At 43.1% G+C, this 27,151-nt stretch overlaps 1 protein-coding gene across 3 annotated transcripts in view; it reads left to right on the forward strand.

Moving 5' to 3' along the window:
* Positions 1-23,119, forward strand: part of SMAD1 (SMAD family member 1) — a 44,298-nt gene extending 21,179 nt beyond the window's left edge. For all 3 annotated transcript variants that reach the window (XM_066631677.1, XM_066631678.1, XM_066631680.1), the window contains exons 3-7: positions 11,314-11,571; positions 12,342-12,458; positions 16,340-16,561; positions 19,774-20,030; positions 21,943-23,119. In XM_066631677.1, the coding sequence (XP_066487774.1) occupies positions 11,314-11,571; positions 12,342-12,458; positions 16,340-16,561; positions 19,774-20,030; positions 21,943-22,086 (998 nt within the window). In that variant the 3' untranslated portion in view covers positions 22,087-23,119. The remainder of the gene's footprint in view (positions 1-11,313; positions 11,572-12,341; positions 12,459-16,339; positions 16,562-19,773; positions 20,031-21,942) is intronic.
* The last annotated feature ends 4,032 nt before the right edge of the window (positions 23,120-27,151 follow it).

A 27,151-nucleotide genomic window follows, 5' to 3' on the forward strand; every position in this document is an offset into this window, starting at 1 on the left:
GAGGTAGCACCCTGTATTTGCAACTCTTCCCAGAGGGATGCACTTGGCATCAAATTTTCTGTCTTTCTTTTGCCAGGCAAAGACCTTTTTATATCCCTAGGTCTCAATTTTTTTTAACTGCTGCTAGTGTGTGTTCTGTTTTCTCCAAAAAAACTGCCCTGAGAGGACTGATTAATCTGAATGGTTGACTATTAAGGGTGCAGTCCAAACTGTGCCTTGGGCCTGTGCAAGTCCCGGCGCCAGCTCAGGAGGGTCGCAAACATGCTTTAAGGCACATATGCACCTCCTTGAGAGTCAACTGGGCTGGCGCAGGGATGTGCGCTGTTCCACACAGAGGCTGAATCCAGCCTCTGCAAGGTTCTGGGGAAGAGGCAGGACAGAGACATTCTGGGGCGGGTGGTGGTGGTCCCAGGGGCAGGAAGTGGGAGGCGGGGCTGGGACCTGGCAGATATGCCAGATCCTAGCCCCTGTTCTGGAGTGGCATGGAGTGACTGCAAGCTGCTCCGCTCTTCTCAGACTTATGCTACCTCCTGAGGTGGTGCAGGTCCAAGGAGACCCATTGGGGCTGTGGTGGCTTACCCAGGGGTAAGGGCAAGAATTTCCCCTTACCTCTGGCTGAGCCACTTTGGGCCCCTATCTCGTGCTGGATATAGCACAGGCCTCCTGGCCTGCCTATTTCAGCACAAGATAGGATTGCACTACATATAGAATAAGTACATCTCAAAAACCTGGTATTGCTTGAGGATCTGTAGTATAAAGTAGGAAACTGTGTGCCTTTCAAGAAAAATGGAAAACGGTTTCAAAGTAAATCTGTCCTTCATAAGAGAGAACCAACTGTTCAGTTTTTTAGGGGGATTACCTGGAATTTTGGTAAAATTTGTTTGAACAACTGGGTCTCAACTCCACCCTAAAACTGAGGAGGAAAACTGCCTTGGGCAAAGATTGTCCTTTCCTATCACAAACTGGATACTTGTGCTCTAGCAAAGTCCTCACTAGAGACCTTCTGGCATGGTCAGAGTATCTCTTTATTAAAAGTGATATGCCAGTGGAAAGGGTGTGAAGGACAGAAGCCATTTGAACTGGCTGTTTCAAGTTCTGAGAGTCCAAGCTCTGTCAGCAGGCTTCCTGCTAGGCCAGTGTTTCTCAAAAAAGTGTCCCCTGCTGTACCATTTCACTTGGGCCACCTGTTTGAAGTACTGCAAGAAGTAACTGGTGATGACATCGTTGCCAGTTATGTCTGGGTTGGGAGGCCAAATGCAGCTCAGCAAACACCAGTAAGAGGCTCAGGGTGGACAGGAGGGCTTTCTCGAGCGCACAAAAGCATGCTTTGGAGCCTCCTACAGCTTTTTGTTGCATCACTTTTCTGGTCTCACTGCTGGGCGGCAGGTGTCCAGGGGCCCTATGACTACCACCAGACACCACCGCACGTACCACTGGTGGTACCCGTTCCACTGGTTGAGAAACACTATACTAGACTGCTTGCATGTATGTGGTGATAGGATGCCGTCATTTGACAGCCTGTCCAGTACAGTTGTCAGAAAGAAGTGCCTTGTGCAGGCATGTCTGCAATGGCTAGCTAACTACACAGAACTATTTGTCTGTGTGTTCTGTACATAACATCGCTGTAGTTGTTGATGATTCTGCCAATCTAGCTAGCTGGCTTACTCCGGGCAAATATTAAACATGTCTTTGAATCTGATGTAAGAATGTTCTGTTCAACCAGTCCTAGTGATGAAAGGAGTGGACAGGCTTTCAAAATGCGGTGATGTAGTATGAGGTTCATAGTCCTCTTCTGGTGCTTTGAGATTTTGGCTTTGGAAACCTGTTTGGGGATTGCTGTGCCAGCAAGCCACCCTCCTTTGACTGTCTTTTGCCTGATAAGATACAGAACTAATTTTTCACCTTTACAGATTCGTCCTGAACATGTTGCATATATACCATCTTGATGCAGCACACTTGCAAGTAATTATGCTTAAGAATACAGCCTGCTTCTTTCAGGTGAAGTTTCCCAAGTTTAAAGTTGGTAATTAAATTACTAGACATAGGAATGTTGTCACGTTCTTAAGTCTCAGTTTACTTAAAGCACACTTTTTGCATTTTAGGATTAAATGGCAAAAGGAAGAAGCAAGCAGCAGTTAAGCACATTACTTGAACAAATTAACGCAGCTTAACTTTAAATGTTGTAGCTCCCTTTTATTGTTTGTCCTAGAATTAGGGTTCCAACTAATCTCTTCCACCCCATGTTGTTCTAGCTGGTGTAGCTCTTAACACAGACATGCAATTATGGGGATTTTGCACATAGTGTGAGTGTTGACATAAGCAAGCCGGAAACAATGGGAATCTTCTTGAAATGAGTCTCTGTATTCTGTGAATGGTAAAGACCAGAATGCTTTGCTGAGGTGTGCTTTAATTACATAGGCCAACACATATTGCTATCTTGGTTAGACCTGTTCCTGGGTATTTTTGAGGGGCTGATTTCATGGCATAGGCTTCCTCACGAGTCTATGCCATACCTCTGAAACTAGACATGATACAGCAAAACTGACACAGTGGCGATCCTGGCCCCAGTGCCAACCCGAGGACGTGACTGCAAGCTGCTGACCCCTCCACCTCTCTCACCCCCTGCCTTCCTTCCCCCTCAAAGTCCTTGTAAAGCCCTCAGATGGCTGAAAAACATCATTTCCGGTTTCACAGAAGTGATGTTTCGATGCCCTTGGAAGGCATAAAATGTCTTCTAAGGGCATAACAACATCACTTCCAATATAACTCTTGTATACTTATACATCATACAACCAGAAAGTTAATTCAGAAAACATTCCAATGCAGATCATCCTACACAGCTTGGTGAAAGGCTTGTCTGAAAACATGTGCCTGCACCAGTAACCCATTACACCAACCATCCTACATGCACACAGCCATTTTCAACTATTGTGCTATGACATTGGTGTGCAGCAGGAATTTGGGAGAACATTTATAAGTAGGGCCCTTGGGGGATGCGAGCCCCACGCAACATGCTTTTTCAGTTGTCAAAAGGTCTTCGAGGGTTGGGGAAGACACGTTCCCGGGAAGTTTGGAGCAGCTTCAAGTCGTTCCGCTCTCCTCGAGGTGGTGCACGTCCAAGAAGGCCCATGGGGCCAACGTGTCTTACCCAGAGGTAAGGGGAAACTTTTCCCCTTATCTCTGGCTGAGCCACTTTGGGCCCCTATCCTGCGCTGGATACAGCGCAAGCCTCTTGGCTTGCCTGTTCTAGCTCAGGGTAGGATTACACCCTGAAATCTATAATCAAGAAAATTTATTCAGGTTTCTTGCTTTGAAATGCCTATTTCTTGAGCAAACAATCCTGCTAAGTAGTTGCTATAGCTGGTGATCAAACACATTTGCAATACAGTTTAGTAAAATCATCCCAAATCTTGAGCTGTGCAGTCCCATTGGTCTCTATGCAGGTATAGTCCTTCTTTGCAAGAGATGAATTTCTGTTTGGTGTGCTCTGTATGCGTGCAAAGATACTATGCAAGACTCCTTGCCTGAAGATTAAACCTTACATATGTACTGTATTTACTTGGAAGCAAATCTCGCTTCATGTAATGGAACTGTCTTCCAAATAAAATGTGCAGCGGCTTGTGTGCAGAACTTTCCAGAAGGAAGGGATAGGTTGCTGGATGAAAATAATGCCCCTTCGTGGAAGTAATAAATATATTCATAATTTGGGAACTGAAAAAGTTGCAGAGCTCTGGTTGTGGTTATAAAATAGGAGCAGAAGATTATCTGTATGGGTTTGGTGGATAATCCTAGTGCAGGTCCATCTTCTGGATTCTGCGAGTACTACCTGTGATGATTTGCTGCTCACTTCATCCAGTAGGAACCCTCACCCCCAGCAAATAAATATAATACAGACAGTTTTCAAGATACATACCAGTTCTGTTCTGGAGGTTTGTCTGGAAATCAGAACATATGTAAATTGAAACAATTTTTGCTGGCCCATGTAAAAATTTGCATCTGCAAAAGCACAACAATGGATGGACTGTACCTGTGTGAAAGAGCTGATGCGGCTGATCATAACTTAGGGACCCAGTGTGCATTATTACTTCTGTCATTTAAGTCTCAGAAGTAAAATCCTTTTCCCCTTGGTTCTGTCTTACAGTGACTTGTATGGAACTTGCCTGAACAGGTTAGCCATCTTGTGACTTGACATATTGGAAGTGGCTGTATTTGAAACAAAATTGGTTTGAGGTGGAGATAAATCAAATGCATATCTCAAAGCAGATATACATTTTCCCCAAGGAGATGGCCCTCACTTGTACTGCTTCATGGTGTGGTTGAGTTGATTGATTAAAAAAAAAAATAGCAAGCTGCACCAGGTGCATGCAGTTATAGCAGTGGTGTCCAAACTTTTTGGCAGGAGGGTCACATCATCTCTCTGACACTGTGTTGGGGGCCAGGAAAAAAAAAGAATAAATTTACATTTCAAATTTGAATAAATTTACATAAATGAATATATTAGAGATGGAACTTATATGAATGAATGAAGGTCTTGCAATAGCTCAAGGCCTATAAAAGGCCTTGCACAAAGCAAGGCCAGCCTTTTCTTTGCTGCTGCTGTTGCATCAGATGTGAAACAGCAAGTAGTGGAAGGAGCCCTTGTCTCACAGCTCACGCAAGAAGTCGAACAGTCACCCTCATGCTGAGAGTTGCATGGGGCCAGCATGGGCTACAGCAAGCATCCAGTGGACCAGAGGCTCATTGGAGACTGGGGGCTCCCTGAGGGCTGAATTGGGAGTCCTCAAGGGCCATAAGTGGCCCCAGGGCCGGGGTTTGGGCACTCCTGAGTTATAGGTGGAATTTTAAACAGGAAATGACTTGTAATTACTGAACTTCCTTGTTTGTGAGTTGATTGTAATCCTGAGCACTATGTTTACTCCTAGGCAGCTCTTGCTTTGGGATGGGCTTCAGACATTAAGGTAGGGTTATGTGAGCGTGAGTGAAATGCCTGCTGTAAGCTCTTAACAGTGAGCCTTGGGCTAGTGCTCCAACTCCCAGTGTTGACTCACTATTGGGTGTACCATGACAAAATGCTGTAATTGCCTGTTTCTGCTCTGAGCATTTCTGAGGCTGAAGATGTTGCTTTGGTCCTCCAGCAAAGGAGTATGGCTGCCTGGACCTAGTTACAAAGGTTACAGTTCATGTAAAGAGTTAGATGCAGTGATGGAAGCAGAAAAAAAACTGCCTGCATAACCAGCATGGGTTGGGGGGGGGACCAACTATGTTGCTTGACAACACTGGAACTTGGTTGCATTTTAAGATTTGGTGACTGTTTTGAGAGTGAAGGGTATGTTAGAATATTACACCAAATATAGCAAAGGGAAGAAAGAAACTGAATAGCACTAGTGGAGAGCAGTAATTGTAACTCTAACAGCCATATCCAGCACTTGAAAGTTAATCTGAATCAAAAAGACTTTCAAGACTTGCTTAGATGGATGAAAATCAATAATGGAAGAAGCTTTATCACTCTCTTGTAATCTTTCTCTAGAAGGCCCTCTAAACTACATCTCACTGTGGAAAGATAAAGGAGAAGGTGTTCCTCCAAGTATTTAAAACCCCAAAAGGCTTTAAAGATGAGGCATAGCACCTTAAATTTGACTTGAAAACAAGTGGGCAGCCAGTTCCTCTGGGCATGTCAACCAAAACTGGCAGGATGTGCTTCCGACCTGCTTCAGCCAAGCGACCCAGGAGGAGGCCTGCTTTTTCTAGGCAAATGTAACCTTAAAATTAGGTTGTTTTTTTTTACCACAGCACCAAAATAGACATTGTCGACCTTGAGCAGCACCATCTTGTCTGAATTGAACCTCAGTAGGTTTATTCTCATCTAGCCGATGTCTGACCTCCAACAGTCATTTAGGATGAAACTACTACACTTGGTCAGATGGGAAAGAGAAAAAAGAGCAAGATATTATCTGATAATGCTCCATCCCAAAATTCTGGGCAACTGTCCTTCACCAGTATGTAGATGTTGGAAAGCATGAGGGATAGATAGTCTTGCAGTATTCCAAAAGTAGCACCCACTGGGAGGAAGATCAGTTCCGAGATACCACCTTTTGAAACCACTTAGGGCGCAATCCTAACCCCTTATGTCAGTGCTTTCCAGCACTGACATAAGGGCAATGAAGCTCTGAGGTAAGGGAACAAACATTCCCTTACTTTGAGGAGGCTTCCGTGAGTGACACCCAACTGCAGGATGCAGTACATGTCCCATTGGCAGCACTATGCCAGTGCTGGAAAGCACTGACATAAGGGATTAGGATTGCGCCCTAAGTAAAGTAAGAACTGCTGCAGATGGTGTGTTCAGTTTCAGTGACTTTAAGAGAAATGAACAAATTCATGGAGGACAAGTTTGTGTGCTACCTCCCAGGTTCAGAGACAATTGGCCTCTGAATATCATCTGCAGGGGAGGAGCATTCCCTCATATCTTATTTATGGGGTTCCAAGAGGTTTTAGTTTGCCACTGTGGAGAAACTGGGTTCTGGAGTAGATGGGTCTTTGACTGGGTCTAGCAAGGTTGCTCTTGTGGTGCTGGGGACACTAGGAACACAAGGGGCTTCAAAAGGATTCCATGATCAAGGCTATGAAAAGTTCCCATAATGTCCTGAAAATAAATAGGTTCAGATCCTATTGCCTAGTGAAGGTTGACAAGGAAGTGGTTTCAGTCCTCAACTTGTTTGAAATGGACCTAGATAATCCATAAAGATCTTTGTTTTCTTAAGGGGAAAAAACTAATACAAGGCTTGCCTGGAAGGAAAAAAATTTTTTTAAATTGTGTATGACTTTCTATAAAAGTGCTCCATATGTGTTGGTGCCATATCCTCTTTAACACCTGTGGTGTGCCTGGGGCTGTGTCGATGGGTGATAAGAAATGTTGACTCAGTCATAGCCAAAACTTTACAGCAGCTTAAAACTTGCTTTGAAGAGGGAATGTGAATAAAAGGTTGTCTGTTTTGCAAGTGAATAAACATGGCGGATTTAGTGCTCCTTTGAGCATTGTAATATGTTCCAGCAATACTGTATGTGTCCTGGTAGGTGCACCAGCTACAACTGCAGTCTGGATCTTCTCTTAAACTGTTTTTCTGAAATACTTGCCTGGAATCTGGTTTTAAAACCTTTGCTGCTATATATTTTTAAGTAGCAGATATTCCCCGAACCTGTGGCTCTTTGACTGAAGCCTTCTACAGGCGACTGAAGTAACTGTGGGGCTCCTGAAGTGCCTGGCATAAATTAATTCCTGATCTGTAAAGAGAAATTCTATTTAGACATTCTGATTCAGCTGCTGTAGCTGGTGCTATGTTCTTAACCTTTCCTTCATTCCAGGGAACTCTAATAAATCTGTAGTGCCAGAGGGACCTCACAAGTGTTGGGGACAGGGGTCATAGACTTGAATGGCGATGTGGCCATGCACCACCACAGAACCATGTTTATGAATCTACCTATATGTTGTAAGTTTAGTCATGCAGTACACAGCTTGCTGCAAAACACGGTTAATTTGTAACCACCAGTAGAGGAACAAAGCAGGCAGAACTGGCAGCCGAGAGAGATGCTTTAGAGACAGTTCAGGGATAAAACTGTAATCCAAACAAAGCTGTCCCTTGAGTTTCAGAAAGGAAAGAGTTGTACATCTTTACAGCTGTATTCTCCAGTGTTTTGTGGCCTCCAAAGGAGAGATCAGTGCCTCTTGATTATTCTATAGCAACAGGTATGGTGTGTGGAGCCAAGCACGAGAATCGTGCTGTCTCTTCAATTATGTCTTTTCCCCTGGGCTGGCAGCTACATCTGAGATCAGGCTCTTCCCCTGCTGTGTTGAATCTTAGCAATTTATTTTTGTATAGTAGAGGTGTCTAACTTGATCAGGCTAAAAAAAAAAGTTTTTTAAAAAAAATAAAAATACAAGTGAAGTTTGCTTTACTGCATCTAATTGTAGGCAGCCTTTTAAAAATTGTAGTCTCCAGGAGTGTTCTCCCTCTTTCAAGGATGGTTGTTAAAGGACTCCTCTATCTCTCAATAGTTGCCTCAGTATAAAAATTCCCTGTACAGTTATTGGAGAAACCACGCACAATGGAATTGTTCCTTCTAAGCAGTTCTTCACAGTGCTGGACCACTTTGAGGAGTTCTTAAGCAAGTCACTAGTCGTTTGTAAGAACACAAGAAAAACTCAGGACTTCTTGTTAGTTGGCAACTGCGGGACTGATCCCTCGTGGTCCCAGAACTAGCAAGATGCCTCTTGTGGAAGCCTGACCTTGCGCTTCTGTTCTTGAACATGTACTTCATGGTGCCAATAAAAGACCTTGTATAGTATAGTGCACTGGTTCGAAACCTGTGTCCTATGAGACCCTGAGAAGTGGCCTATGAAGTTTTTATTTTTTTTGGGGGGGGGGGTTGCTTTCGATCAATTCCAGCGAATCTCCCAGTAAGTACTCCCCTGTGGACCACCAGAGATGACAGAGAACAGACTGCCCACAGGCGCAGCCAGCAGGGCCACTGAGAACTGACATTAGACCCAGGGCAAGATATCTGATTGGGGCCCCCTTCCTAAATTTTCCTACAAACCAGATTACAAAAAACAAAAAAACAGTTTTAACTCAGCATGACTGGATAGGCTTAGACTGAGGCGCCCAAATTTATTTTGTGATTTGTTTTGTAGTGTATAGTTTGTTTTGTCATGGCGCAAGCTCCTTGGAAGCCCACCCCACAGGGATTTTGCCCTCTGCCCCCCTCTCCTCAGGCCTGGCAGCTGGCACTTCCAGCTTCTCACCAAGTGAGCTCTCCCAAGTGGACCACTAGAGAGGGCAGTGAATGCCCATGGACAGAGCTGCCACTGAAGTGTTGGCTGCAGCTTTCAGTGGTTTATTCTCCATCATCTCTGGTAGTTTGTGGAGGATTTCTCACTCAGGAAACGCTCAAGCAATGCACAAATCTTCTTTATAAATAATAAATCTAATAAATCTCTAATAACTATTCTCTATTACAAATTTAAATGTGTATTTTGTGTGTATGGGTGGGGTGGAGGGATGCATTTGGTTCACAACAATACCAATTTTTATTCAGTGATCCGCTGTCTCCTAAAAGTTAGGAGCCACTGGTATAGTGGCTAAGAAACTGTACTGTGAATCCAGACCTTGCTAGTTTAGAGTTCATCTCTGTCTTGAACACTTAGATGGCCTTATGTAAGTCACCTTCCCAGCCATAAAATGGAGATGATAAAACTTTGTTTGCAGGCTGTTGTAATTTGTTGCATGTTAAGTGCTTTGCGCATTAGAAAATGCTAAACACATGTGAAGTATTAAGAGAGTCTGCTCATTGTTTTGCAGTGGCTTTACAGAGGAAGAACACAGTGTACAGAATTTTTTTCATACTTGGGCAGTATGGGAGAATTTTAAATTTAGTGACATGACTTCTGTGAGCTAAGGAAAAGTTCTGAAACTGACACTTCCTTTTCCTCCTCACTCTGTGTGGAAAATCCAGTGTCTATGTGTCTTTGGAAAATCTGATTAGTGTATCCACTTTCAGATTGCTAATGGCACACTGAGGATTCTCTCCCAGCTATTATAGCAAAAGCAATAGACTACATGTTTTGCAACAGTGTTTCATGTGCCATTGTTTAAGCATGAGGGAAGGTGGGAAAGATCTGATGTGTTTCAGAAGTTGAGGGTTAGAATTGAGCTATTCTAGACTTGATCTTGTCTTGGAAAGTAAGGAGAAGGTGCAATGCTTTATGTCCTGGGGGGCAGAGAGGTATACAGGCAGGACAATGAAGAGTTTTTAAACAATTGGCAAGTATCATTTCCAAATAATGACTCGGAAGACCCCCCCTTTTTTGTTTAGAAGGGAGGGGGGAGCAAAAATAGCCAAAATGTTGGATTTGTATACTTGTGTATGTGAATTTAGATTCAAATCCCTGCTCAGTTATGAAGCTCACTGTGTGTTTTTGGCAAACCACTTAGCTTGATCAAACCTCCCTAGGTGGTGGCATGGGGTTGGTGAGAGGAGTTTAAAATAGAACCCCATGTGTACTGGCCAGGACTGTTTGGGGGTACAGAATGGCAGTAGAATACTGTCAGTCTAGTAAAACTCTAAATATTCAAACCATTCACAAACTTAAAACTATATTTCTGAAGATCAGTCTCTTTTGACTCCCTTGAGTTTCTGGTACAGGAAAGGCCTGGTCTACATAGTTCCCACATCAAGAATTTAACATCAGAAACCCCAGGCCATATTGAAGGAAGGCTGTGGTATGGTCTGTCCTGTGCCAGCTTTGTCAGAGGAGCTTCTGCCGCTGCCTTTCAAGGGTGAGAAAGAGCTTAGCTGCTGGCATCTGTATTGCAAAAACCAGGCAACTTGAGCTGCATCCATTCATTTTTTTCCTCTAGAAATGGTATTTTTGATAATGGAAAAAATATATACTTGAGTGTTTAAATTGTGCTGAGATCTTTAATTGTGCCAAGATGGTGAAATAAGATGAAGGCTGCGTTCCTATATATGCCTGGAAGCAAATCTCATTGAAATCAGTGGGACAACTTTCAAAGAGACGGGTAGGACTGGGCTGCATGGTTCATGTACCCCTTAGTTCTTCAGTACGTAGTTTTTAAAGATGATCTATTCATCCCATGGGTGTGTTGACCCAGGCGAATGAATAAAACCAAGTTCTGAACTGTGCTCTGCAGAGTCTTGAAGCGTAGTGGTTTCTCCCCCCCCCCCCATTTTCTCACTACAGCTACAAAGTATAATGCTTGAACCCCTTTCACAAATAAAGCAAAAGTGGCGTAGAGTTAAATGAGTAACATTTTAATATTAACCTTTAGCACATTGCTTAAGCTAAAAATAGACTTTCAGCTGTTGTCTCCTGACCCTGTTCACAGTCAATGTACTATTATCATTGTCTTCAGAAAAATTTTGCTCATTAGCAAGGTTTAGAATTACAAACCATTAAGACACTAAATGTGCAAATGGTGGCATTGAATCTAGAAAATATGACCCCGTGTTTGTGGAAAAAAAAGATCAAAGCTCCTCTCTCCCTCCTTGACCACCTTTCCTCCAGCTGCTGTGAAAACTGAGCTCATGAGTTTCGAACCCTGGCAGTCAAATGTGTCCACCATGCATTTATGCAGTAATTGGATACAAGGAGGAGTTCTTGCTTAGACCTGCTTGGTCCTAGAATGCATACCTCCTCTCACAGTGCATATATAATGTTTGCTTCTGAATACAGGGCAGCTTGTCTTTTGTTCTTCAAATGCAGCCTTGAAAATTAAATCTTCCTGTTTTTTTTTCTAGTTCTTCCTCCAGTGCTTGTTCCAAGACACAGTGAATACAACCCTCAACACAGTCTTCTGGCTCAGTTTCGCAACTTGGGACAAAATGAGCCCCACATGCCACACAATGCGACTTTCCCAGACTCTTTCCAGCAATCCAACAGTCACCCATTCCCTCATTCTCCCAACAGCAGCTATCCAAACTCCCCTGGAAGTAGCAGTGGCACCTATCCTCACTCGCCTGCCAGCTCTGATCCAGGAAGTCCTTTTCAGATACCAGGTAAGCTTGCTCCAAGGTGTCTTGTCAATTGTGACCAAGATGCCAAGTGCTCAATTGAAATCAGCAGTGTACAATAAGACTGATAGAAAACCAAGGTATGTGCTGGAATATTGGGGTAGTGTTTCCTTGGCCAACCCCACTTTAGGGAATGGACCACCAAGTCCTGAACCAGCTGAAACATCAGAGTAATGAGGATGTTCATAATTTTTACTATGAACGGGAGGGGCGCAGTGACTGTAGTTAAGCCACGCTGGATTTTCCCATTCCTGTAAGCTAATGTTAGTGCCCTATCTGCATCATTACCTAGAACCATGACTGTTGAAATGTGGTTTTTGGAGGAGGCAGAAATAGAATGAAGAATAGAACGAGTAATTTCTAAAAGTACAAGAATATTAAAACTTGCCTTATAGGACTGTGATGTAGGCACTTACTTGATGCTGTAAAAATGTATTATACAGGCAAAGTCTCCTCCCCCCCCCCCAAGCAGATGTTTTCATGAGTGTACTTTTTCACTTGCACCAAAATCTTGCAAGCTTAGTTTAGGAAATTGCACAAAAATTTTTCTCTCCATCAAACAGTAGCGATTTCTTTGTGACCTTGTTTGAAAACTGAGGGAGGCTCATTAATGACCAAGCTGAAGAATTGAAAGCAGGGGAATTGATGGCTTCCTTGGGTATCATGAATGGGTAGACATTGTAACCACACTTGTTAGCACTTGATGTCAGCTGACAAAGCAATTGATGAAATTATCTTTGTGTCTTACACTTTAGCTGATACTCCCCCTCCTGCTTACCTGCCTCCGGAAGATCAGATGACACAGGATGGCTCACAGCCAATGGACACCAGCATGATGGCACCTCCAATTCCCCCAGAAGTAAACAGAGGAGGTGAATTTTTCATATTTGTTTCAGGATTATGCAACTCTTTTCATATGTATATGGTATCACTTCATTGGTTTTTTTTTTTAAGCACAGTAATGACCAAATTATGAATAGTGTTGTGTGAAAGGCTTAGTACTACTACACTTTTGTTCTGGAGCAATGGGAAGTAGATAATATGCATGTGTTCTTTTGACCTATTAAGCCATGAGTTCTGGGGGGGAAAGCATGCTGGCCAAAGTCGCACCCTGTTAGATGCTGTTATGCAGGGGTCTCTAAACTTTTTGGCTGAAGGGCTGCATCAAATATCTGGCATGGTGTTGAGGGCCGGAAAAGAAATTAAATATAAAATTTAAATAAATACATTAGAGATGGAACTTAGATGAATGACTGGAATGAATGGGCTCAAATGTCCAGGATTTCTCCAAGCACCAACACAGCCCAAGAAATAAAGCACACACACTTAAATGGACCTCCATTCCCCCACCCTACAAGCACAACTCTGGATGTGTTGGTCAGCTAGGCCAGAGGCTCTCAGGGGATCAGAGGCAGGCCGCGGGCCGGATAGAGGCACTCTGTGGGCTGCATCTGGTCCCCAGGCTGGGGTTTGGAGACACCCCCCCCCCCGATTTAGAGAATGCCCTGCCTCTCCTTCCTCACAGTTTCAGAGCCAGGAAGATGGCTCTAACAACTGCAAAGTGCTTGTCATGCCAGTAAGATGAGATATGAAGCCACCTGGATAACTTGGCCACCGCTGAACCTAATGTACAACCTAAAGTATTTGAAAAATAAGAACCAACTCTTAGGGATGCTAACCTGTTATTCTCCCTTAAAGCAAGTTTGCAGTTGATAAACACAATCTTCTGGTGGTTTTGCTGACCACTGTATGCAGTCCTTGCAGTTGACGAAAGCAGAAAGCACATTTATCAGTGTTTTTGCTGTTCTCTGCAGACTTTTGCGAATAGTATTTCTGTAAATAGTCTCTCTTTGTCCTGGAATTCTTGCATTACATAGGAGTTCCCCAGTGACCAAAAGGAGATAACTCTCTTAGGATTCTTCTTGTAATAGCAACAGACTGTGTGGGGTGGGGAGGAAGAAATGTCTACCTATAAACAGGGTGCTTTCCATTGGGTTAGATTGGAATTGGCTCCTATTCCGATTGTCCCTATTCCGTCCCCACCCAGCACAATGCTGTGTGGTCTCCCATGTTAGCTGAATCATGATCAGAACAGTTTCTCCTGGAAGCACCCTAATGTAAGCTTGCCAATTTTTACAAGCTGTGTTGCTAGCAGAAATGGCAGCACCTGCAGCTTTACCCATTCCTGTGCCTGTAATGGTAGCCCCCACCCCCTCCCTGGATCTAGGAATGGGACTGCAGTTTGGTGGTAGGGCACATGATTTGCATGTACGGAGGTCCTGAGATCAATCCCTGGCTACATCTTCATGAAGGGCTAAGGAGAGACTCTTGCACAACACCCTAGAGAGATGCTGCCAGTCAATGCAGACAATGCTGAAGTGGTCTGACTCTGTATGCGGCAGCTTTCTATGGTCATATGACCTGGGTTTAGGTATTTTGACAGGAGGTAGAGAATAGAATGCGCCGAGCTGGTAAAGGAAGTTTCAGTTGGGTAAAACTGTCACAGCCTGAATACTGGTGGTGCTGCAGCTTTTAAGGTGACCTTTTAAAGAAGCTTCATCTGGATTGGGTAACTCTTTTGAGTAGCTAATTTTTTTCTGGCCATAATGCTCCCTTCCCTCCCACCCCTTTTTTATGGAGAGCAAAGCTGCCTTTATTTCCTTGCATTCACATTGTTTACCCACACCTGCTTCCCTTAATTCTGTGAGCTCATTTCTCTGCCCTGCACCTCTACCTGTTGCATCCAGCCACATCCTTTGTTTAATGGCCCTTCTGAAAGGTCTGCTGTGGTTCTTGTTGAGAAAGGGCACTTGCAGTAACTGTAGGCTCTGTGCTGTAGCAGTAGCCGTGGAGAGGCCTGTTCTTTGTGAAGATTTGTTAGTCTTAAGAGATTTGACTTAACAAGCTGCATCCTGTCAGTGAAGTTGGGTAACTCCTATTGTTGGCTCACGCTGGGAATGGAGAGACACAGCGCACCTGCTCTTAAGGCAAATGTGAGGAAGTTAGTATGAAATCTGTGTGAGAGAGATATGATTTCATTCGGCAGGAATGGCCAGCTGGCAAGGTTTCTTCCTGAGTTTGAGAACTAGGGCAAAGCTGTGTGGCTTTAATAGTTCCTGGCATCTTGGTGTGAAGAGAGCATTCACTAATCATTTAAAGGCTGCCTTACAATGACTTGAAAGGATTAAAAAATGCCGCCCGCTTGTTTTTGCATCAGCACTTCTTGGCACATCTCTGATAATTTGCGAACGAGACCTAGAGAAGCATTTTATCTTGACTTGATATGGTCTGCTATCGAACCTTCTGTAATTGGATTTCTGTGGCCAAAACTCTTATTTGTGGCTTGGTCACCAGTGGCTAGGACTGCTCTATCCTAGATCAATTGGGTCTTGCATGCCTTTTATGCTTTAAATGACTTCATTTAATTAAAATTAATGTTTATAAAAGGAAAACTCTCTCACTCTAAGCTGCTCTGAGCTCATGGGATAAAGTGGGCTAGAAATCAGATAAATCCAAAACTTTTCTTTGATCTGTTTAGGCACAATTTCCAAAAACTAAGGTAGGCTTTAAAACTAAGGACTTCTGGGGGGAAAAAAACAGAGGGAAGAGCCTCTTTTGGTGTTTGACATTCCCCCACTTCTGCTTCACACAGGAAGAAAAGTTTCTGTTTCCAATTGAAATGAGCCAAGATTCACCATAACATCTGAACCCAACAAATCCTGGCCTGCTGTAACCAGAGTTTGAAAATGAGCCAGCATATGGAACTGGCACAAGGGAGAGCTTGCAAGCCTGGGGCTCTGGGACTTTGTGTGGAACTGTGGTTTAATCCCATTTCCCATGACAACTAGGGACTGTTGTCACTTTAATCCTAACTCTTGGAAGAAACCATTCTAGTGCATTGCATGCATTATGCTGTCCAATAATCACATAATAAGTTTATGATAGCACACCTAGGTCGTCTCTGCATTGCCACTTCTTGTCTGTTGACAAGCAGAATTGTGATGAGGTAAGGAAGTCATCTTTGTACATGAGGTGAGACTTGGTCCTCTTCTTTCAGGTTAATATGCTTTAAGGGACTTGGTTGATCTGCCCAAACATAGTTTTGAAAGTTAGCAATCATAAACATTTTTACTAGGGCTGTCACCCAATTAAAAAAAAATGTAGGCAACAGTTTTTTCTCATGAATTGGAGAGTAAAACCCATTGAACACAATGTTGGATAAGCAGGCATACGTGTGGTGTTTACTCATGAATTTGAGTTATAGTCCTCATAGGAGTGAAACAGTAGTTCTAAAGGGGGAATTGCATACTTCTGTGTTCTAGATGATGCCTGTTACAACTCGCTTGCTCTTGGAGGTGATTCTGCTTAAATTCTGTGTGTGGTGGTGTTGGAAAAATGGATTCACCCAACTGATGGCTGAACATTGCAGCCCTCCTTTTTGTGAACCTTCTTGCAAGGCACTGAAACAGATCCATTGAAGGATCTGCGCATTGCTTGTCTTTTCTGTTCTCTATCTGTTTGGAGGCTTAATTTGTGCAAGGAGCCAGGGTGGGTCAAACATACTGTATGAAAGGGCATTGTGGGAGAAAGACTTCTAATTAGCAGCTGCATAGCTAGTTTTTTTTTTTTCTTCTTCAGTGATCTTAAGCCAAAACCTACATGCTGAGGGAAAAAAAATCATGCTGAAAAAACTTTAAAGCTCAGGAACTCATTAATTCCAGTGTCACTGATTTCTGTTTTTCCTCCTTTGCAGATGTTCAGGCAGTTGCTTATGAAGAGCCAAAACATTGGTGCTCTATTGTCTACTATGAGCTCAACAATCGTGTTGGAGAGGCATTTCATGCCTCTTCCACAAGTGTGTTGGTGGATGGTTTCACTGATCCTTCAAACAACAAAAACAGGTTTTGCCTTGGGCTGCTCTCTAATGTTAACCGGAATTCCACCATTGAGAACACCAGGCGGCATATTGGCAAAGGTACTGCTAGCTTGCTTCAGATTCGAAGGGCAGGGAGCGAGGGGGAGTGCAAGCTGGGTTGATTGCCGCATGGACTTCATTGAGAAGCAGCTGGTGCATATACCACTTTTCCCTTTTGAAAGCAAAGCATATACAGCTATGAGAAAAGGGCTGAACGTGGGCTCAATGTCGTTTTCATGAAAAGAATCCGTTGGGCTATGAAACTGGACTTGTCACTGCACAACTGAAATATCTGTTGTAACTACATGAGTATGAATATAGCTTGCAAAATAGCAAGGAAATCTTCATTGGGGAGGAAAATTTGGGATTTTATGTCTTCCCAATCCAGAACTGGAAAATACTGTTCAATTTATTTTGAGATTAAAAGTACTTAAATCTTGAAAGACAAGGAGGCTTCTCCTGAATTGCCAAAAATGTAAACATGATGCTGTACCAGCTCCTCTTCATCTTAAGGGTTACGATCTGGCTTTCGATATGATTTGAATTTGGAGCTGGTATAGTGTAGCAGCCACGAATTGACCTATGAACCAGAACTTTGAATCTCACCTCTGCTATTAACTCACTCCCCATCAGGTTTACTACGAGGTTTACTACGAGGGTTGCTCAGAAAGTAATGCACCACATTTTTTTTCTCAGCCTACAGTAATGGTACGAATGCGAAACTTTAGATATACATTATTTGAATTTTCAGGAGTGCGCACACAAATTTTTGGTTTCTTCAGACAGATAGCATAGCTGCAGCAGTGTTTCAAAATGGCGCCTGTAAGTGATGTACGTTACAAGCAGTGTGTCGTCATTGAATTTCTCACTGCGGAGAAAGAAACTGTTGGGAACATTCACAAACGTTTGTGTACAGTTTATGGAGAATCTGCAGTCGGCAGAAGTACGGTTCGTCGCTGGGCACAGAGGGTGAGGCCATTAGAAGGCGGTTTGGCAGAGCTCCAAGATTTGCAGCGTTTGGGGCGGCCATCCACGGCTGTCACACCTGACAAGACGCAGCTTGCTGATGTGCTCATTCGCGAGGACCGATGCATAACGACTAGGCAGTTGGCACTGAAGCTGTCAATCAGGAAAGAAAGTGTGGATGCAATCATCCATGCTCTTGATTACTCAAAAGTGTGTGCACAATGGGTTCCGCGCTGTCTTACGGTGGACCACAAATCTCTCAGAAAAAACATTTCTTCTGAGTTGCTGAAATGTTTTGAAGATGAGGGGGAAGCGTTCTTGTCCAGGATTGTGACAGATGATGAAACCTGGGTTCACCATTTTGAGCCCAAAACAAAACGACAGTCGATGGAATGGCGTCATCCTCAATCTCCACAGAAGAAAAAATTCAAAGCAACTGCTTCCGCCGGTAAAGTCATGATCACTGTGTTTTGGGACTGTGAGGGCGTCATACTCATTGATGTGATGCCAAGAGGCAGCACCATTAATTCTGAAGCTTCTGTGAAGACATTAACCAAACTCAAGAAGCGCTTCCAGCGACTTCGGCGCCATAACAACCCAGGTGAATGTTTGATTCAACATGATAACGCTTGGCCTCACACAAGTTAGAGGACTTCGGAACACATCACTAAACAGGGTTGGACTGTGTTACCCCATCCACCCTACAGCCCTGACCTAGCTCCCTCAGACTTCCACTTGTTTGGGCCATTAAAGGATGCCATTCGCGGAAGACATTTTGAGGATGACGAAGAGGTGATTCGCACAGTGCAGAAATGGCTTTGTGACCAGAACAAGGAGTAGTACCGACAGGGCATACATGCCCTTGTGTCTCGCTGGAGGAAGGCCATAGAACTGGATGGAGATTACGTGGAAAAATAGGGAGTGTAGAAGAAACATCATTCTTTCTTGTGTGTAAGTTTCATTGTGTTCAATAAATAATTGTTGAAGAAAAAAAATGTGGTGCATTACTTTCTGGGCGACCCTCGTAGATGCAATATGGGGATGATGATATATATGTGTCTTGCGCTGTCCTGACAATCCCCTCATAAGTTTCATAAAGTGCTTTGCATGCTCAGAAAGAGGATTTGCAATCTAAAAGCAAGGCAGAAGAACTGCCAGCAGCCACTGGGAAAGTCATCAGGTCGGGGTGAATAGGGACAGTTGCTCTCCCCCATGAAATACAGGAAGAATGCCATTTTTAAAAATTGCCTCTCTGTTCAGTTAACAGGGGCTGGGTCTCTTATGGAAATAGTGCAAGTTATAGCCTCTCCTAAATATTAAATTAAAATATGGAAAGTGATGGTGTTCTCCAAACCGTCCTGCACATGCATGTTGCTTTACAGACAGGCTTGTGGATGTGCCTAGCAGGACTTCTCTTTCCAAACAGTCCACTTCCTTTCTCTTGCTGGTTATGGTAATGAGGATGAGCCTTACCAAGCATATGGAGCTAGTGGTGCTGATTCCTGGGTCACAACCACGTTCTCTAAACTAAATTTCACTTTGTGGTACAAAACAGAGAAAATAGGCAGTTACTAAAGAAATGAATCCCTGATTTCCAGTCTAGATCAATTAGGAGCTAATGCCCCGGATTGCTATGTCATAGGGCCCATAGAAATGGTTTTCCTTGCACAATATACTTCAAGTAAGGCTACTGGAAGACATTTGCACATGGCTTCATTGTGTTTGGGTCTGAGAAGGAATGTGGTGCGTTAGTTTTGCAAATAAGCTCAACTGAACTTACAATAAATCTCAGAAGATTTTAAGATCCTAGAAAATAGCATAGGTAAAACAAGGAATGCGCGTGCTCTGTACATGCTCTCTTTGATCTTTCCCAACTGTAAAAGATACTTGGGTTAATGAAAGTTGAGAAGATGTGGTTCTGTTCCCTTGGGTGCTTATATCTGTACAGAAACACCTGCATCCCAAGAAGTGACTGCTGAGTTAACTAGGGAACGCCTGCAAATCGAAGAGCTTGTGCAGATGTCTGAAGCAACAGAATATGTATGATTGACTTGCATTGCCAATGCAACGTGTCTAAAAGGAGAATTTTGCTAATCCTCCTTGCTGTAACTTGGATGGTTCAGGTGAATAGAGTTTGTGCATCATGGCAAAGAAAAATGCAGCTCCTCATGCTTGTTACATCAGAAGCACAATTCTCTTAAGTCATACTATGTTGCTGCTTTGCACATTTTCACTTGCCCTAAATGCTCTGTTTCTTTAGAAAGTCAATTTTTTTATGTGTGTGTGTGTGTGTGGTTTTTTTTTAGGAGTTCACCTGTATTATGTTGGTGGGGAAGTGTATGCTGAGTGCCTTAGTGACAGTAGTATTTTTGTGCAAAGTCGGAACTGCAATTATCATCACGGCTTCCACCCAACCACGGTCTGCAAAATTCCAAGTGGCTGCAGTTTGAAAATCTTCAACAATCAAGAGTTTGCTCAACTTCTGGCTCAGTCAGTGAACCATGGCTTTGAAACGGTGTACGAACTCACTAAAATGTGCACTATTCGCATGAGCTTTGTAAAGGTAAGCAAGGCTTGGTGAGTGTGCAAGAGACAGCTCTTATGAGCTATATGAAACAATAAATTGGTGGTTTAAGTGGATAGTATTTCATTTCTAGTCTTTGTCAGTAGGGCTCAAAGCAGTTAACTGTTTTTTTAAAAAATTGCCCAACTCTGGCTAAGAAGGAACTGCTTGACAGAAAAACCAAATTAATTTCCTGAAGTTGAATCATGACCACTAAGAACCTATCCAAATATGTCTTTTAGTGTTTGGTGGGTTACACCAGATGGAAGTTATGGGCCTGGCACCAAGAATGGCAGACTGCTCTTGCCATTTGAACTTGGCACGCAGGTGGCATAATGGTTCTTTGGTGATCTGAAGGAATGTAATACAGTATGGAAAAGAAAGTGCTTTAGGGCAGGGCTGGTGATGAGTCTGCTTATGCACCAGGCAGTGGATGAAGGCAATGTATATGTTGAATTCCATGGTTTAGACCAGCAGTTCTCAAACCTGCCAAAATGTTGGTCTCTGGAGACTTTTACACCCTCAACAAATTTTCATAGAACCCTGCCAGTACATGTATGTCATCTGTGGGAGCCCCAGAGCACCAGCACGTATGTGGAGTGGTGCAGCACTGAGCAGACGGTAGCCACTTATGGTATGCCTGTAGAGCCCTTGAAGGGGTCTTGGGGAACCCCAGGGCTCCCAGGCACACACTTTCAGAAATGCTGGTTTAGACTTTGATTTCACAATAGAAACTTCTACTTGTTTTCCTTTCTATGGTCCAGCATTATTAGGGATATATCTGACTTTCCAGAGCTTCTGATAAAGAAACTGTGCCGGGGTTGTCGTTAGTCAGGAGCTTCAGTTTTAGGAACTAGCTGACCTATAGATGGAGTACTTGCTCCCTGTTGTCCCAAAGATTTTGTATCTTTGTATTTTGTTGGGGTCCCCTCCCATTGATAGACTGCATATTTTCAGAGAAGATACCACCTGTAAAAGTCTGTTCAAGGAATTGCTGAGGGTGTGAGATTGCTCTTTATCCAGCTCCATTCTTGTGTATAATAATTTAATGTTTCTAGCTGATGCAGTATAATTATTTCAAGATACATTTGAATTATGTAACATCAATATTACAATTAAGAATATGAACCTCTTCAAGGATTATCTCTGTTTCAGCAGTTTTGGCAACAAGACAACTGTTAGTGAATTTTGGCCTGTATGTCTGTCATTTGTGTGTGTTTGGCCCATCAGCAAGTGCTCTTGAACAGTTTAGATATGTTCTATTAGATATGAAGCTGAGGAATGCTTGATCTTAAAAATACCAATATGAAAGGCATAGTGCAAATTTTGAAAGGGTGAAGGGAGATTATACTTCACAATCCCATAAAGTGAAAACTCTAGCTCTAGGACCAGACTGGGGAACTGCATGTGAATGAAGGTCTCTTTCAAAAAGAGAACAGTTTTGAGTTTGGCTGACTTTCTGGCGCCACCTCTACACTCCTTCATAGTTGGGGATGGAGAGACATGGAATACTAAGTGGATGTTCATGTGTATTGAGTGGAAACACTTGGTACAAGTTGAGACTGCACCACTGAATTTACTGCACTCACATCAAAATGTGTAAAGCAGGTTGCATTGTAAATAAATGATTCCCTGTCCTAAGAGGGCTCAGGATCTAAGATGTGGAAGATATGCCAGCAAACAGTCCCTAGCAAAGATGCTGTGCTGGGATGAATAGAGACAGGTACTCTTTCCCTTCTAAATACGAGTACTGCTTTTAAAAAAATGCCATTTTGCTCAGTTTGTAGAGGTTAAACTTAAGAAAATGTACACTGAACTGGACCTAGTTACTAATACATGTTGCATGTTCAGGATGCAGGTATGCCTGTGGCAAGACCAATATCAATAATGTATTGTGCTTCTCTGCTTGTAGGGTTGGGGAGCAGAATATCACCGGCAAGACGTCACGAGCACACCGTGCTGGATTGAGATACACTTGCATGGTCCCCTTCAGTGGCTGGATAAAGTTCTTACCCAGATGGGCTCACCCCATAACCCAATCTCTTCTGTGTCTTAAAGGATTCTGAGCAGCTGCTCTTTGAAACTTATTGAGCCTTGCATGTACTTGAAGGATGTATGAGTCAGACACATGTACAAAACTGGCAGCAGCCTTTATTATACTTGACTTCTGTGACCAACTGTTAGATCAGGAAAAAAAATAAAGATGCTAAGTTGTTGGTATCAAGATTTTTTTTTTAAGTTTACATAGTAATATTCTCTTGCAAATCTTTATACAGGGCAGTGTGTAATAGTTAGGGATGACCAAGTTAGCGTAATCAGGACCCCTATTCCTCAAGCAATCTTACATAGCACACCAAGATTCCCATATGTTGAACATGCATTGTTTTGTTTATTCTGGAGTGAGCACCAAAGGCGGCTGAAGGTAAATTCAGCTTTCCACAGTATTGTCCTTGGTAATGGTTGCTGTCCTCTGAAAAATTAAGGCTTCTGTATAATCTTCTGAAACTGTGTACTGACCATACTGCTGCAAGAAATTTTAGGTATGCTCTTTGCTAAATGTATGTACAGTGTATTTGGAAGTTAGAAATGGATTAGCTTACAGAAATTAGATAGTTGAGGGAGGTGGGTGGGAAGGGAAGCTGACAAGGACAGGTAGAATAATACTGTAAACCTAGCTTGTTAAACAAGTCCAAGTCTTGCTGTGTGCATTTCATTTTTATAGTGGCGTCATCTTACTAACGGATGTATTTCTGCTCACCTACAGCTTCACAGGGCAGAGATTGGTAATAAAAGCTTTTGTCATGTACTGCAAGGTCTGTATATTTCAAGACAAACTGTACCACCTTTTTTCGGGTTGGGCAGTTGAATGCAGTTCACATAACAAGTAGCGGTTTTCATTTTGTAAGAGCTCTGTGCTTTGCCAATTTAGCAGATGTTAGCACATGTTGGGAGGACTTAAAGAACCTATTCAAGTGTTTTCAAACTTAAAGGTTAATTTTTTTACCATTTAAATGTTTTCTTTCTGCTAATGTTTTATATTCATTCAAGCTGTAGTACTTTTTCAGTATTTTTTTATTCCAAAACTTAGTGGTTCACCTCTACTGGGAGTTCCAATAAACTTACTGCTTACTTTGATTAAAATGATTTCTTGTGCATTTCTTGCTGGTTGGGTTGGTAACAAGCGACAAAAAGCTTCTTAGCTTAGATAGCCATTATTTGATTTTCTCTGTAAACCACTTTATGAATTTTTTGTTGAAAAGTAGTATATACTGTTAATGATAACAATCAATGAATACTTCCCAGTTGCTGAGATCAGTTTCTTAGAAGAGACTTCCCTGTCTCTTAAACATTCTACAATTCCCAGAATCGCCACTTCAGAATAAAGTCCAGGTTTTATTCCTCTCCTCCCCTCTGCCCCTGCATGAATTATGGGAAAAGTAGACACATTTGAGTACATGATATGAGAGCTAGTGTAAATGGCAATATTCTGTTTTGGGATCTATTCTATTTTGGTCAGGACTAATCTGTTTAAAGACAGCATTCTGCAAGAATACTGTGTGACTGCAAGAGTATATTCTGTTTGCATAGATTCACATCTGAATAAAATGAAGCTTTGAAGTGCAGTGTTCAGAGAACCCTCCTAGTGGTGAAGTGTTATGAGAATAGAATAAGTGGATGTTCTCCTGGGTCTACCGGTTTGAATATATGACCACCTATCTAAGAAAATCCTTTTGCTTCTCATCTTTATGATGGAAGAAGAGTGGCTCACGCCTTGGTACCATCAAGCTCAGAATTCAATCTCTCAAAGTGACCAATCAGCAAGATAACACAGTAGTAATGTACAGGGCAATACAGCATAGCTTTACCCAGTTTGTCCTCTTCATTTAGTTGCTGGAGTGACATTGGGCATTAACGGGCTCACGCACCTGCTAAGGACTTCTCCACCAGAGACTGACTGAGGGCCCAATCCTAAACAGTGCGCCCTTAGCGCCAGCTGAGTGCTGGAGCTAACATAGCTGCTCCACCCCTCCACCGTCTCCTGAACCACCGGGCGGTGGAGAGGTAGATGGGGAGGCGTGGGGGAAGGCAGAGAGGAGTCGTTCCAGGGGGAGGCGGGGAGGAGGCATGCTGGGGAAGAGAGCAGGATGGGAGGGAGGCAGGATCTGTGAAGCTCAGCTTCACCAGATCCTGAGATCTGTGTTGGGCTGCATAGACCAACACAGAGGCTCTTGATTCTATAGCAGCCCAAGGCTGCTGCAGAATCAAGTAGCCCCACTGTGGGGGACAAAAGTCCCCTTCCCTTGAGGAGCTACTGGCAGCTGGAACCCCCACTGGTAAGCTTGGAGTGCACAGGAGCCCAAAATGCCATGGAGATAGTGCCCAGTGCAGGACTTTGTCCTATGGCCTCCAGCAAACCTGGTGCTGGAACTGGGATAGGTATCATCTCCAGACATTAAGTTTTACTTCTTGGTTCTGTGGTTAATAACCAGCTGTCATGGTCAACAGCAATTGATCTGTCCACCATGACTTTGTCTAATGCCATTTTAAGTCCTTGGCTATCCTAGTCCTTTTAAGTCCATCAGCACATCTTGTGGAAGTGAATTGCATAAGCTGTGCATTGTGTGAAGCATCTACTGTCAATTTCAGGGTTTGACCCATGAGATTTTTGTGTATGAGCCTCAAAGAAAATTTGAGAGAGGGGGAATATTTTTCTGTATCCACTTTCTCCAAACAATACATACTAATCCTCTGTAGTGTGTCTGTGTGCACATGTATGTTTCTAAACTGAAATGTCCCAAATGCTTTTATAGCCTCTTTTGCCAGCACTGTACACTAATGTCCCTAAGCCACCTGTTGAATTTCCTGGTTAGCCAAGACCTTTTTTAAGCATGCATCACTTTACAATGGAGTTGCACTGAAGTAAATTTGCCATCTTGTAGCCCATTTGCCTGGGGCAAAGCTCCGCAATGGCACCCCCCGCAGGCTATTGCCGCCCCCCCCGTGGGCAGAAATCCGCGCCCCCTACTCACCAGAGGCTCACGAAGTCTTGTGTGACCGCAGCCCACACCGGAGAAACCTCTGTGAGGTTCCCCGGCACTATAAACTGTGCTTCCGGCAAACCGGAAGCACAGTTTCCGCCCCTGTCAGGAGCCACAGAGGTCCCAGTGGCTGGCGCCTGGGGCTTTTGCCCCAGGGCGGCCACTGGCAGACACGCAACTGGGCCCATTCTACTTGGTTTGAAGAAATTCTATTGGAGCTCTTTGCAGTTCACTTCAGTTTTTATTGTCCTAAATAATCTTGCTGTTATAAACTTGGATATTTTGCTATTCACCCCAGATAACTTGGTGTAGCACAGTAAGAGACTGAGCTGTGAATCAGAACTTCCTGGCAGAGGCATGAATTGAACTGCGGAACTCACTAGGTCAGTGTTCCTCAGTGGTACTTGAGGTGGTGTCTGGTGGTACAGGTAGGACCCCCCAGACCCCTACTGCCTGGCAGCAAGACCAGCAATGCAACGCGAGAAGCAGCAGTGGGAGGTTCAGCCTGGCAGGCAGAGCTCCAGAATGTGCTTTTTACATGCTCGAGAAAGCTGTTCTATCCATCCTGAGCCTCTTTCCAGTGTTTGTTGCATTTCGTCTGGCCTCCCAATCCAAAACTTCCAATAGGTAAACCATGTTGAAGTGGTACAGTGGGGGACAAATGCTGAGAAACACTGCACTAGGTGGTCTTAAGCATACTCTGACTTCACTATCCCCCATTTCAATGTGGAGACTTAATAGGGTTTGATTATGTCAAATTAATACACACGAAGCTCTTTGAGCATTTTGCAAATACTTATTCATTATAATGAACGGCACTGGATCTAGTACATTTTTAGGAGATCCCACTGCTCACTTCTCTCCATTATAGTAACTACTAGCTTACTTCTCCTTTCTGCTTCTTGCTCATTAACCATCCACTAGAAAAATGTGTCTTCCTTTTTAAAAAAATGTAGCTTTTATTATTATTAATGTCATCTATGTCAGCAGCTCTTGCAACATCCTGTGACAAAGTCCATTTGTTATTTATATATACCAAGGAAAATGGCTTCTGTTCATTCTGGATCAAATCCCATCAGTCTCTTTGGATGGCCCTGAGATCTAATGAGTTGAAGCAACCTCTCCCTTGGTGAAAATCTTTGGGATGCTTTTCTTAGCTGATGTAGGAGAAATCGTCAGATTTCCCAAGAACTTGCCAAGTCTCACACACATGCAGAGATAACATAAGAACTTAAGGCAGAACTCTGTTTTTCATATCTGGCAGCCTAAGTGTTACTCAACTCACTGTATCAGCAGAAAAAACAAGCGAGCAGATTTATTTTTAATCAAATACAGGCATTTCTGCTTAATGCTGACAAGCTGAAATAGGATATTTGATCAAGAAGAACAACTCCACAGCTCAGCTTGTCTCTGCTGGTACAAAATTGAGCTGCATCAAAATAAGTGGAGCTGAATGTGTCTTTCAAGGGGTGATAGCTTTTTAATCATGCACAGCTGAATGAATCATTGGAGGCAAAAGCTGTAATTTTTTTCAACTCCATAATAAATCATAAAGAAATTGATAAATATTCAGAGAAATGAATTATGCTGCAGGCTAACAGATTTGTTTTTTTCTACTCTGGCCTCTTCTCAACATGCTTCAGAGGTAACATTCCACACAAATACAATTGATTGCTAAAATGATGCTTTGCATTTTTGTTCTGTTTACATGAGTAATAGGATGAGGTTTCCCACATGTACTGGAAAGTGCAGTCCACAAAGGAATTTGGTTGGATTTTTAAGTGCTTGGAATCTCAGCTTTCATTTTGTCAAGCAAAAAATTGTAAGCCCTCCTCAGTGAAAAAGAAACTTTGAAATGGCAGGGCTGTGCAGCTTACTAACCAGAAAACTAATGTAAGCACATCTGAATTTCTTATTAAAGTTAATTTTGGCCAAGATTCACATAACTGGATGGCTGCCCTTCCCAAGACTACTTGGCAGTGGCGTCACTAGGGGGTGCAGGCCACACCGGGTGACGCACACTAGGGGGGTGACGCGCACTGGGGGGTGACAGGCTAAAATTGCAGTGGTTAGGAGTAACCC

Source organism: Tiliqua scincoides, chromosome 6, assembly GCF_035046505.1.
Source record: "Tiliqua scincoides isolate rTilSci1 chromosome 6, rTilSci1.hap2, whole genome shotgun sequence".
Taxonomy (NCBI): Eukaryota; Metazoa; Chordata; class Lepidosauria; order Squamata; family Scincidae; genus Tiliqua; species Tiliqua scincoides.